We start from the raw sequence: 14,055 nt of genomic DNA on the forward strand, positions 1-14,055 counted from the left end.
TCAAAAAAGCGAGTATAAAAAATGTCAAAATTCTAAAAAAAGTCTGAATTCTAAAAAGAAGTCAAAATACAGAAGAATTCGAATTTTGAAAAAAAGTGATGATTTTGGAAAAATAATCGTACTTCGAAAGTCGAGATTTCTAAAAAAAAGTCAGAAATTTGAAAAAGAAAGTCAGATCTTTTAGGAAAAAATGATAATACTGAAGAAAAAGTCAATTTGGAAAAATAATCTGAAGTTTAAAAAGAAAGTCAAAACGGAAAGGAGATCATTAGGGCCACACGAATAAGTTAGAATAATGAGGAATAGTGGGGCATTCAAAAAAATCGAATTTAGAAAAGTCAGATTTTTTAGGAAAAAGTGACTTTTTTATTTTGACATTTTTTAAATCTTTTAAAATTCTCTTTTTCTCCCAATTTGTTTTCCTTTTGATTTTCTTATCAAACTCCAGATTTTTTTCCCTCAAAATTTTGACTTACCGCTTTTTTCCTAAAACATCTGACCTTTTTTTATTTCTGATCATTTTTCTTAAAGTCGCCTTCTAGGAAAAAAGTGATCATTTTAATAAGATGATTGGGAGCACATGAAGTATTAGTTAGAATAATGAAAAATAGTGGGACATTTTTAAAAGTCGAAATTCTGAAAAACAAATCTGAATTTGAAAAAAAGTTTAAATAAAAATCTAAATCTGAAAAAGTTAGAATTCTGAAAAAGTTAGAATTCTGAATAAAAGTCAAAGAAAGAGTGAGAATTATTTAAAAAGCCAGAATCTAAAAAGGTATTCTGAAGTCAGAAAGTCCAGAGAATGAAATATCAATGAGAATCGTTTAATGCACAGAATCAAACCCTTATAGAAACATTCAAACAGGGAAACTCTTATTTATTAAGTGCACAGGCAAGCAGCGCATGGGAACAATACTCTGAATCACACAGCGTCAGTCCGTTCTTATTTGATAGTATACATTATCTCAAAATAATTGTTCCACCTTTATCTTTGGCAACATTCATTCGAGGCTCACTTTTTAAGTTTGACTTCAACATGAAATCAATGACTCGTAAAACTTTACCCTTGGGAGGATTAATACTGAGGAAAGCAGAGTATAAATATATCTTGATACACTTCATTATTCACCTGCTGGATGTAAGGAGGGGGAAGGTTTCAGGTTCACTCATGCACTAAAAGGCTGATCCAGATCTTTTTATAAAGGACAGAATAATAAACATACACGTGCTGTAAACAAAATACAGCACACTATTGTGATATCCAGCTATCCTGCACTGTCCTTATTAGCTATACGTTAGTAAGGGAAAGTTCACGGCAACATTTGAAACATTTCTCGACTAACTTGAGCGCTGATCATCAAACCCTAGACAGTTTAAGTGTGAGTTGCAGAGAATTGAAGATGGCAGTCATAGGAGGAACTACTTTCTTTCGACCGAACTACACCCGCCAATAGAGGGAGCAGATGCTTCTTTCTGCGTAGTGATACGTTGGAAAGAAAATAGTCCCCACATCAAACTGCTCACATAATCTGTGGGTTTTATTTGTTAACGTTTTAGGAAGGAGGCAGCTGTTGACTTTTAAAATGTATCTTTGAGGACCACTAAACTTTACTTTTATCTAACATGCACAACAACCATAACACCAAAAAGGCATAATAGAGCCCCTTTAAGAGACATGGATTTAAATATTGTATATTTCCCCCCAGAAATAAGGTCCCATGTGATAGTTTATATTCGAGAGTAGGGCGATATCTCCACCACTCAGAAACTCGCACTAAACTAAACTGATTGATAAATAGCACAACAGGTGAGAGGGAACGATGTTGTGGTGAACTGTCCGTTTAGAAAGCCTGTTTTATATTCACTACTTTGTTAAGTCATAAAATATATGGGATTGTGAGTTGCAGAAAAACAAAAACATATCATCCAGCAAAACAAAGAGGATAACATGTGCAGACCTGATCTGCCTAACGACCGAGAGGGGAGCACTGCTCGTATCAACCCTCCGTTAGAGGCCGAGTGTGTGCAGGTCTCCGGAGCAGCGAGTGTGTCAGCAGCTCGGGGGTCAGATCATGTTGGGGGCCACGCTGTGGAGCACCACGTCCCCTGTCACTCTCAGCAGGGTCACCTCCTCCATGCCCCCCACCCTGTGCTCGTACTCCAGCAGGTGGGAGCCATCCACCGCCACCTTAAAGTAGTCCTCCTCCACCAGGATCTTCAGCTGAAGGGAGGTGGGGGGGGGGGCAGAGAAGAGACTTTAGAGCAACAAGCCAAACTATCACAGGTTAGCGGCATACTCAATTCTGATTGGTCAATTTGGGCATTCATCATGAGTATGTTCAGATGTTCTTAAGTTTCCTTACCTCGAAGCGGCGGCCCTGTGCGAAGGGGAAGTGCCCGTCCCGCTCCTCTGGGCCCCAGCACCCTCCCAGGTTTGAGTTTCTGACGATGGTTTGCTCGGGGAATCGAGGATTGAAGTGAAAGACGACGTCTGAACCTTTGAAGAAGTCAACCTGGAACCTGCAGGAGGTGAAATCAGAACATTATCCCCCATTTTAAAAGACTGTTGCCTCAATTTATCAATTCAGGCAACGTTAGAACACACACAGCTTTGGTTTAAAACATGCAATATAACATAATTATAATCCATTGAACCTATAAGATTTTAATGACAGCAAAACATCTATATTATGAAACTATTCTTTTTCATTTGGTAAAATTAATGCCTCATTTTGTTTATTGTTCCACTTTTTTAAGAGCCTAAACTGTAGTGCAGATTATAATGCATCCATTCATAAGGAAGAGTAAAATGCATTATAGATATGGGCATCATAGAAAGTGATACCTCTGATCACAGCGAAGTGTTTAAAAAATCCAAAGGTGATTAAATATAAAAGATTCAAAACATAAAATATTAAAAGATATGAAAATAAAAAATATATAAAAGTCAAATTAGTAAAATATAGAAACCTGAAGATAAATAAAGCAATTTGAATATCAGAATTAAATAACTAAAGTGTGTGTACCTGTTTGCGCCAGGAACAGGCTCTGCATCTATCGTGATGACCAGTCGGGGTAATATTCCCGAGTGAAGAGGGAGATCATACGGCAGCATCTGCAGGAAATATCCACATTAAAAACCACAAACAAACATTTAAACTCCTGTTTGGAAATAAAGTTAAATAAACCATAATGACAATTTGTGATTGACTGTTTATTAATCAAAGTACAGAAACAAAAAAACAGTGTTATCCGGTTATATAATATCCAGAAGTAGAACATTTTATCTCTGAGTTTCTGATAAACAGCATTAGTAATACTCTTAAGTGCTTATTATGGAGGGTATTCTTAGTTACACAATATTCCACCCGGCCCACATTCCTCCGTACGAAACCCAAATGATTCATCTCCTCCTTTAGTTCAAAACTCTGACGTCATCCATAATGACTAGACAAGACTAGGTCCAAAAGTAAAGTTCGTTTTTTACATTTTTACTGCAATAAGTGTACAAAATAAATGATAACCATGTACAAAAGTTACAAGGTAGTGTGGAAATATAGATTTAATGAAAACTGTGATTTTATAAAAGAATACAAAACATTTATGTGAGTTTCTGTGTAAAGGTGTAAATCATATTGCACGTCAAACAATCGGCTTTTTGTGATTATCCACATGTCGTTGGTTCTGGAGGTGGCGTCCGTGTCCGACTGAATACTTGAGTTCATTGCTTTCAATTATAGGGCGGATTATATCTGGGCTGAAAGACAAGAATACAATTTTTGATAACTAGGTTTGAATATTTATTTATTCTGCTTCATGATTTGCTTTGCACCCCCGCAGAGCCCAAGAAGCAGGAGGAATAATCTGCAGCCTCACTGAAGATACATAATCCCAAAGAAAACCATACCTTTCTTCTTCCACCAGCAGACGTAGAAATCAGTGAATAAAGCTGGGTTTGGCTCAGTATAAATATACTGCACAGTATAACCCTAACATCAGCCTCCTGAGGCGTCAGAGTTTGCAGATAATCTCAAAATGGTTCAAATCAACCAAATTCATTCTTTTAATTTCTCTTGCTGATTAATCGTTCCACCGCTAATCTGAGATGACAGCAGGGGGACAGGTAAAGTTTTGGCAGTGACGCTGGAAGGAGTTCCCCAAATATCTGAGAGACCTTCACCCCCAGAGTCCCCCCCTCACCAGAGAGAAACCATGAGAGAGAGAGGAAGCAGAAAGCAAGCAGCAGATCACTGAACAGAGAGAGACTCACCATGCCTCCTGGAGCGGCCGGACCCCCGTATGGACCCATGGGCCCGGGGCCAGGGCCGAAGGGGCCGGGGGCAGCAGGGTATCCTCCGGCTGAGGGTGGTCCCCAGGAACCGGTGGGCATGGGGGGGAAGCCTCCAGCAGGGAATCCTGGGAACGCTCCAGGGCCGGCTGCAGGGGGGAAAGCACCCGGACCCCCGGGCCCGTACATCCCGTTTCCTCCGGGCTGACCTCCAGGGTAAGGCAGATTTTGATATGCAGGGGGGGCTCCGGGGCCAGAGGGAAAGGGTCCAGCTGGGTAAGGGGCAGGGCCTCCAGGGCAGCTGTCCTGGAGCTCCCTCGGGGGGGTAGTGCCCGGGGTACTGGGGGGGGTACTGCCCGGGAAACTGTCCCGGGGCTCCAGGGCTGGAAGGGAACTGTCCGGGAGCTCCAGGTGCAGGGGGGTACTGTCCAGGGATCCCGGGCCCGGGGTGGAAGCCTCCAGGTGCAGAAGGAGGTCCGGGGTATTGCCCTGGTGCTCCGGGGCCAGACTGATATGGGAACTGCCCCGGGGCCCCTGGCCCGGAGGATCCAGCGGGATAACCCCCTGGAGCAGAGGGCTGGGTGGGGGCTCCGGGGGCTGAACCGGGCCACCCCGGGTTAGCAGGAGGCTGATGGTTCCCGGCCGGAGCCGACGGGTTGTTGTGTCCGATGTTCTTGGCTTTGCTCGGAGTGTCGTCTCCTAATGCGTCGGACAGCTGGAGACAGAAAGTGAAAGTGACTCTGGATTATTCAACATGGGGATTATTTTCTAAATTAATCCATTATCCGTCTTGTCTTTATGTCAGAAAAACCAGTCTTTTGTTTTACTAAACCAAAACACAAGATCCCGTTTCTTTTCCTCTGGAAACACTGATCATTGAGGCTCCTCTAATAAAGGATCTGTTAAACCATAGAAACAGATCAAAACTCACCGAGAAATCTGCCATGATCTAAAAGAAAAACACAAGATGGAAACTTTCATCAAACAACCAATTATACAATTCGATTAAATAAGATCTTTAATAACGTCTTAAACACATGAAATGTTGATGTCTTACTTTTCAAATGTCATAAATACAAAAAAATATCATAGAATAATACAAACACAGCCAATAAGAAGTCATACGTAAAGTAGTTCCTAATTGAAACAATCACATGGCAAAACATTTCGATTTAAAAGCACATAAATGAAACCCAAACATTTGTCTCCCACAGTGCGTTGTGTTTTGGGGAGTTTTAAAGCTGTCAGCAGGGCTGGTCTCAGGCTGACTAAGTGTTTCCATCCCCGCCTGCTTACCAACATAACACATTTGGGAAGGGCTGAAATACATTCACTCAACTTAAACATCATTATGAGAAGAAACACAGACTGACTTTAGCTGCATGTTTTTAAATTGTCCTGATAGTTGGCTATTAGCTATTAGCAGCTAACGGTTAGCTTGTGTGTTATGTTAGCTCCTCGGTGTCAAAAGAGGGTAAAAACTGATATTAAATGTTACCTCTCAGAAGATGGACCTCTCTCAGGTGATGTGTTGGTAAATAGGGAGGATTTGTGCAGCTGTTGGGACTCAGTTAACCTGCTAATTTAGCCTCCCGAGGCAGAAAACTCCAAGCTAACGTCAGCTCTGCTCTCACAACTACAACTCTGGAGCAGGAAGCGCGCACACGGTGATGACGTATTCTAATGGCTGGGCGCGTTCCCGAGCACAGCATACCGGACGCATGAGAACGCATGCACATAAGCGCAGTGAATGTACACACCCTGAAAAATATACATAAGTTAAGTTAAAGTATACTTAATTATGATTTTAAAATAAATGTATGTAAGTGTTTTAAAAGGGAAAAATACCTTTCAAAAAACCATCCGATTATTATCGTTAAAAATAAACTGTAAACAAAATAAAAAACACACAGCCTCACAATTATCTTATCAACATGTTTTAAAAGTAAAACATTGAATTATTATTTATACAGATAAATAAAAAGAGAATGCTAAATAAAAACGTTGAAATAATACAAAAGAAATCTAAATGAAATGAACAGGAAGCTCAGATGAAATCAGGAAAGTATACACACACACACACACACACACACACACACACACACACACACACACACACACACACACACACACACACATACACACACACACACACACACACACACACACACACACACACACACACACACACACACACACACACACACATACATAGTCACACGGAGGGGAAATGTACATCTGACCCATCCTGGTGTTAGGAGCAGTGGGTTGCCATTATGTACGGCGCCCGGGGTGCAGTGTAAGGAACGGTGCTTTGCTCAGGGACACCTCGGTAGCACTTGGTCTTTGCGGGACTTTAACTGGTGACCATGCGGTTCCCAAGCCAAGTCCCTATGGACTTCGCCACCACCGCCCTGTGGGGCATTCTTCATACTCAGTACTTTTACTTAATTACATTTTTCAAGCAGAGTTATTTACTATTATAACATACATAATTACTCCTTCCACCACTGTTAATAATGTGTAAGAGGCTAATGGTTCACCTCACAGCTTTATGTGTTTTATGTTTAATACCGCACTGTATTACATGGTATAAAATGAGCTTGTTTAGGATATTAAAACCTAATAACTAGGAACTAAACAGTTGTGATTGTTTCTCTTGTACAATAACATGTTTAAAGCACAGTGTGTCATAATAAAGTGAGAGCAGAGGTTTATAATACACTTTTGAAGGGGGGGGGGGGGGGGGGCGGTGCTTGTCTGTGATTGGTCAAACCAGTCACAAGATGATGTGAAGTAAAAAAAAAAACATTGAAGCGTCTCTACCATTCAGAGCAGCTGCAGAATCAGGGATACCTCTCACTCTGCTACAATGGTAAGTTATTCCTAATTGTTCCGACATATAAGAGGTTGTTTCCCCTTCTGGGTTTTAATGGTGTGTTTTTAATTAGTTTAAAGTTTTGGGGACTATTGAGGAAAAAGTGAGGTTTGGCAGATTGACTAGCGTTAGCCTGTTAGCCTAGCATGAGTTCCGCCCTCCGTCCATCGTATCAGTGCGAAGCTAGCCATGATAGAAAGGGTGCGCTTCCGGTTATGGATTTCAAAATAAAATTACGAAGAAACATTGCGGAAAATATCATTATAATGATAATGTGATTTACATTGTAAAAAATACAAATAAATGCAATATAATAACATAACAATGTGAGTAACGTATTCTTAATTTTTCAACTGGTTATTATGGTGTCAGATATGAATGCTTTTATGTTGAAGGCTAATCTAGCGGGCTTCCTGGAATTGTGTAGCTCAATGTGTTTAGCTTATTGAAGCTAACAGTGATGTGTTTCAACACGTCTGGGTTTGGGGAGCTTTCTCAACCCTAAATCTCTAATCATAATGATTTACGTTTCTGACTACGTGTCATGACAGCTCGACATTCTTCAGAGTTAAATATGTGTTTAAGCTTTACCCATGAAACGCTTCAAATGACCTGAATATTCTTATTTCCGGGCTGAATTAGCTGCTAGCAGTGAGCTAGCTGTCAGAGTGGCTGCAGGAATTTCCACCAGCAGTGAACCTGTGGCCACTTCCTGTTTTTATTGTCCTGCCCCATCATCTGCCTGTGCATGCATCCTGCTTTCCCTCTTCCTCTCTCCCCACCACAGACTCTGCTGTTTAATCTGCAGAGATCTGTGTGAGCTCAGTGAAATCTTCACTCCCACCAGCCATCTGTGCAGGAAAGTGTAATTATAGAGAGTCTGCACAGAGTTTTAGGGTTTTCTGCTGCAGTTATGTAACGTGACTCAATCCTGTTGAGACTGGTGAACTGTGTTCTGTCTAAATAAAGCCTGTGGGTCAGAGTCGACTTTTGCAGAGAGATCATTTAAATTAAGTTTATACTTTTGGTAATTCAGATGCTAGCCTATTGCTTTACAGTCGGGCAGTTAAATGCATGGAAACCACTTGAAGCTACATACCTCGACTCTGCAAATACCTTAAAAAACACAAGGCCATTCAAATACAAATACACATTATTTACAACATATAAGTACCAAGGGTTCAAATGTGTTTATCAGTAATACAAATGTCCATCTGTTTAAAATAAATGGATCCCACCACAAGTACAGGAGAGGTTTTCAGGATAAAATTCCCTAAAAAGAAGTATAAGTCCATTACTGCAGCCCTTTGTCGTTATTAATTATATAAATCTAAGTGCATGTATTTCCTGTTTTGTTAGAGTGAATCACTGGCGGTGTGCGATGTGGACGATGATCTGGTGAAGATGCTGAAGAAGTTTCGGTTCAGGAAGGAGACGAATAACGCCGCCATCGTTAGTGAGTGCTGCCATTATCCATCTTCTTTTTATAACTAGTTTCATTCAATTCAAATTTCTAGTATTTCATTATTTTTCATACTTAATTCTTATTATGTGTTGTTATTTTGTATTCAACATCTATGTATTATTTTTTACTCCTCAGTGAAGATTGATAAAGAAAAGCAGCTGGTCGTTCTGGAAGAGGAGCACGAGGTACGTTAGAGATGTAACTCTCACACATCGCACTTCGTCAGCTTTAACATTAATCAACAATTCATGTATTCAACAAATCTGTATTTCCCTTTCTTAGGATATTTCCCCTGATGATCTGAGGGACGAGGTTCCTGAGAGACAGCCACGATATCCTTTGAAAACGTTAATCTTATTTTAACCATCATTTGTTGGAGTCTGAGAGATTAAAATGAATCTTAATACTTTTTAATATCGATTTATAGTTTAAATAGATCCCTATATTTAATGGTACACACTACGGGTGAATAGGGTGAAAAATGTACCTGACAGATGTCATGATGAAACTTCCCCACTTCATGACTGACATTAACACAATTCATTTTTATATCACAAGTTTTCACACATGTTATGTTTAAATATGCAAAGGAGGCGTTACGTAATGATAACTTTTGGTGAGTTCAGGAGAAATCTGCAGAGGCTAACAGACTCAGTTAGTAAAACTGATCCTTCTTACCTGTAGTGTCTCTAACAGGTTATTTGAACTCATTTAGATAACTCTTGTTAAATAATTAGAAGGTTATGCTTTATATTTCTGTCTGGACTGTTCTTCATATTACAATGAATTTCAAAGTGCACTGTCCTTAGCACGAGGAACATTTATCGTCTACAGTTATAAATACAAACACGACGACGGACGCGTCTCCTACCCTCTCTGCTTCATCTTCTCCAGCCCAGCAGGTGAAAAGACCTCCAGACTTCCTGCTTTTAAAGAATCACACTTTATGTTTTCTGGCAATGTTTGTTGATGTTTGTCGTGTTTCTGTTGGACAGGCTGCAAACCAGAGCAGCAGATGATGTACGCAGGGAGCCTGAACAAACTGGTGCAGACCGTGGAGCTGACCAAGGTGAGCTGCCTCGGACAGCGGTGCGGTCTTGAGTACCTGTGTATTTCTCACTTTAATGTGTATAGTATTTAACTTGTGATACTGGTCGTCATTTGTGAGTCTTTACTTTTGTGACTTTAATTTAAAATTAGTTCACTTTTCTTTTACTTTTGTCCCAGAGAATATTGTAAATGTAGGACTTTAGAATTATAGAGGAAATTCATTTGATTTCTTGTACATTTTTTACTTTAATGTCATACAATCAGTTTGTTCTTGTAAATTTAACCCATAATGACCCCGATACGCCATCCTACTCTCTAAATGATTTCTAATTTCTCTTGTAATGTTTCCCCAGGTGTTTGAGATCAGGAACACAGAGGACCTGACGGAGGAATGGCTCAGAGAGAAACTCGGCTTCTTCGGCTAAGCTCCTCTCGCCTGGAGTTCGGGATGTGAGGAGGACTGCACGACCTCTGGAGGAGCAAACAGTGAATGTCTCCTCCTCTTTACCAGACCTGATTCAAATACTGTTTTTACACCTTCAGTTTTACAGTTCACTACCGTTCAGTTTGACTCTAACTAATCCTCTCCATCTGTCGGCCTCAACTTGAAAACACTATTTGAAGCAGGTCTGTGTTCCTACAATCTCTCCATGTGCCAGTTGTGTGTCTGTATTAACTAACACTCCACTAGCTCCTAAAAGATCTGAAATCAAACACTATCATCCGCCCTGATTGCGACATCATCCAGGAGACTTTAAAGGCATTATAACGACAGATTGAGTTTCTTTCAGTCGTTCAGCGTTTTCTAACTTTCTTTTGGATTCTTTTTCTTTTTCTGGGGTATTTAGGGTTATCTAAGCATATAGCAATCATTTTATATTATGAAAATAACATAAATAATAGAGTTTTAAGTCGGTTTCTCCTTCAGTATTAATTTAAAGGCATTTCAGTTATAATTTAGTTGACAAACTTTATAAAGCTGCACCGATTAGTCGTGGAGTCACAAGCAAAACAATGCAGCCTCACACATGGAGGATGCTGCTTTTCTCACTTTTATATCATATTTATTAAAGACAAACATTTCAAATCATCACCTCAGACTTTGAGAAACTGGGAAGAACTTTTTTCTGACATTTTATACACTAAACATGAATCAATTAGTCTAAAAAACAACGTGCAGGTTAATTGATTTTGAAATAATTGTACATTCCCACCCTTAAACTCTCCTCTAAGCATTCCTCAAATGTGTGTGTGACGTCTTGTACCTCCTTCTGTGTTGTTGCGTCGTGCTCATCACACTGCAGATCTTCTGTTTAGAGAGAAAACAGCGTGCATTATGGGTAAATCTGTAATCTGCCTTTGACCTGCATATTTCTCACTCCTAAAAAAAATAGTATTTCCACTAAAGCATTCCAGATTCAACAATGTATACACACACACACACACACACACACACACACACACACACACACACTCAGTCTTTAGGGAGATTGTTAGCTGATATTGTGCATCATAGTTGTTGCCGTTATTAGTGTTTCTGAATGTGGTTTCTCATCCTGATTCTGATCTCTTAGCACAGCTTTGAGGGTGGCTGCGACTCCTTCATCTTTAGAGACTGTAGGTAAAGGACGGCCACAGGGTTCCAACAGTAAAGCTTTGTGACGGCGGATATTTCTGTTTCGGAATGTGCCCGGCAGCTCATAAATTTGCGCCAAAATGGGATATTTACAGTCCTGTCTCTAAAGTACCTTTACAGTGATTTTGTAGTCCCTGTTTCATATTTTAGCTTGAGCACATTTCAAATTGGATTTTAAGTCACTTACCAAGCCTTTATGGACTCTAAAGTATGTATTGGACTATTTTACATCAGTTTTTCCTGTAAAGCAGCATTTTAAACACACACATTAAGAGCTGGAAAACTAAACCCAGATGGTTGAAGCGACATGAAATATACTTAAATCTGCAGAGGGAATAACACTGTGTTTTTCTCAAGGTTTTATGTGGGAGAAACTTCCATTATAAACATACATATATATGGTTTATACAGACCATAATAGGCACAACTTTATTCCTACATCCTTGAGAGTGATACTGCTCAGTCTATAGCAATGCCTTTTTACTTAATTTTGTCATTTTTACGCCAATTTTAAAAGGCCAGAAACTGAATATGTTCTGGGTGAACGCTTTGTTGGGATTTCTTTTTTAAACTCTATTCTTTTTATAACTTTTTCTGTTTAATTGTAAGAGATTTGACTCAAGACATGTACACACAATCACACCGGACTTTATGGGACTCATCGATCGATGTGGAATATTTTACATGGTTTTCCAACAGGAACAATGAATGTAACTGTTATTCTATCTGCTGTTTACTGATGCCATCAAAGCTCAATATCAGTCAGCCATTACATTATCTTGCTGCTGAAGTTATACAACATCCTTTAAAGCAGGAGAAAGTTTGATGACACTATGACCTGCAAAACCCTTTCAATCTCATGGTGAATGTTCTAGATATGTAATTCTGAAGTTAACAAGCCTTTATGTTTAATTTGAAACTTGCAATCTGCTGTTTGAAATGTGGAGAGCTACTGTAAAAGAAGTGCATGCTTTTAATGTGAAAGACATGCTGCTCGGTTGCATGCAATTTAAAGGATTTGGATACGTTTATAAGGCTCAATTTATTTGCATATAAGTTCTTAAACACCTGCATCTCAAACATCTGTCTCAGCTGTTCGTGAATTTTTACAAACTGACATAAATCTGCTATTTTAAACAGAAATGGGTTGAAATAGACTGGATCAAATAAACATTACATAGGTTTTTTAATACATGGTCTTTTTGGTTTTGTCCTGTGGAGCTATAGCCCCCCTCCTCTGTGGTGTATATTTAGCCTCTTTATTTTCCAAAGTGTTGTTCAGCTCTTGGCGTCTTCTCTGATCCAGTGCTTACTTATTTTTCTGTCCTTTTGTAATAAAAAACACACCTTAGATATGTATCATTACCAGCTGCCTCATGGCGTCAGTGAAACTTGACATATTTGTATTTTCCATTCTTTATAAAGTGTCTATTGTCCTGTTGTCCAAATAAAATGACAGTGATGTTGACCCCTCGGTTTTCTGGTTCCTCTATCAGATTCATCATTCACCTGATGCTGCAAAAGAAACACCTTTTTACTGAATAAATAAAAAGCTAAATAAATATTGTAGGGCTAATGCATGCAGTACAGTACACAATGCATACTTATATTTAAAGACAGCCTTTCATTTGTTAATTGAACTAGGTTTCAAGGTTTCAAGGTTTCAAGGTTTTATTTGTCATATGCACAGCAGATACAGCGTATATGTTGGCAATGAAAATCTTATGTCGCGTGCTCCTCCAACAACTCCACATACATGGTGCAAATAACATAAATAAAATAGTGCAAAAAGAGAGAAGAATATTTACAGTAACAACAATAAAGATTTGAGGATGTGAAATATATACATATGTGGAATACATTGAAAGTATTTACATACTTTACTCTGTTGAATGAGGAGGTATGGACAGATGCATATATTATGTATAGCAGATGTATATGGCAGATATGTACAATATATAGATATGTGTACTATAAACAGATATGTATGGCAGATGTGTATAATATATATGTATATATATGTATGTGTGTACTATAAACAGATGTGAGTAGACATTCACACAGCTCAGGAGTTCAGTAGTCTTATAGCCTGTGGTATAAAACTGTCTCTGAGTCTGGTGGTCTTGGTCCGGATGCTGCGGTACCGTCTGCCAGACGGCAGCAGAAAGAACAGATTGTTGCTGGGGTGATGGGGGTCCTTTAATATCCTACCGGCCTTCTTCCTACACCGCTGGGTGTAGAGGTCCTCCATGGATGGCAGCTCCGTCCTGGTGATGTGCTGAGCAGTTTTCACCACCCTCTGTAGAGTCTTACGGTTGAGGGCGGTGCAACTGCCATACCAGGCGGTGATGCAGCCAGTCAGTGATGCAGCCAGTCAAACTAGGAAGTAAAGTAGCATTTTTGGTGGAAACAGATTTGCATTTTTGTAGTATAATTTATCTTGTTCCTTATTTGGGATTTTCCAGTAAGTATGCACTTAAAAAGTCACTTCATTAAAGGGAAACACATATTTACCACATAGAAATAGAAGGCGGATTAAAATACAATTAAAAAACATGTCCCAGTTTTGCAATGATGTGGAGTCCAAAGGATACGGAAGCTTTGGAAAGAAATTCAAGCACTTTTTTTCAAAAATAAAGATAAAAACTGCTGTTTTTTAATTAAAATGTTAATCTAAAGTACTATATTACGATTTGTCTAATGCAGTAATATAATCCTGCATTGATTTGGAGATTTTG

The 14,055-nt window shown here is 39.3% G+C and overlaps 2 protein-coding genes and 1 long non-coding RNA gene across 3 annotated transcripts in view; 2 read left to right on the forward strand and 1 right to left on the reverse strand.

Moving 5' to 3' along the window:
• The window catches only part of LOC134881330 (uncharacterized), a 253,336-nt gene that overhangs the window by 229,576 nt on the left and 9,705 nt on the right, over positions 1–14,055 (forward strand). The gene's annotated exons all lie outside the window — the stretch shown is intronic.
• Positions 806–5,957, reverse strand: lgals3a (lectin, galactoside binding soluble 3a). Its single transcript, XM_063909398.1, is given in 7 exon segments — positions 806–2,221; positions 2,364–2,520; positions 3,027–3,115; positions 4,271–4,585; positions 4,587–5,003; positions 5,220–5,237; positions 5,787–5,957. Coding segments are annotated over 6 exon segments (1,149 nt in total). The 5' UTR covers positions 5,235–5,237; positions 5,787–5,957; the 3' UTR covers positions 806–2,065.
• Positions 7,057–12,785, forward strand: gmfb (glia maturation factor, beta). Its single transcript, XM_063908824.1, has 7 exons — positions 7,057–7,163; positions 8,526–8,622; positions 8,767–8,816; positions 8,914–8,963; positions 9,451–9,533; positions 9,627–9,700; positions 10,035–12,785. The coding sequence occupies exons 1-7, from the start codon at positions 7,161–7,163 to the stop codon at positions 10,104–10,106; spliced, it is 429 nt and encodes a 142-aa protein (XP_063764894.1). The 5' UTR covers positions 7,057–7,160; the 3' UTR covers positions 10,107–12,785.

The sequence above is a fragment of the Eleginops maclovinus genome, chromosome 19, assembly GCF_036324505.1.
Source record: "Eleginops maclovinus isolate JMC-PN-2008 ecotype Puerto Natales chromosome 19, JC_Emac_rtc_rv5, whole genome shotgun sequence".
Taxonomy (NCBI): Eukaryota; Metazoa; Chordata; class Actinopteri; order Perciformes; family Eleginopidae; genus Eleginops; species Eleginops maclovinus.

What these genes read in the sequence shown, in the direction of transcription:
- gmfb (XM_063908824.1), top strand. An exon ending in GAATAACGCCGCCATCGTTA is followed by an intron (nt 8,623 to 8,766) that starts GTGAGTGCTGCC and finishes TTTACTCCTCAG; the next exon opens with TGAAGATTGATAAAGAAAAG. An exon ending in TTCTGGAAGAGGAGCACGAG is followed by an intron (nt 8,817 to 8,913) that starts GTACGTTAGAGA and finishes TCCCTTTCTTAG; the next exon opens with GATATTTCCCCTGATGATCT.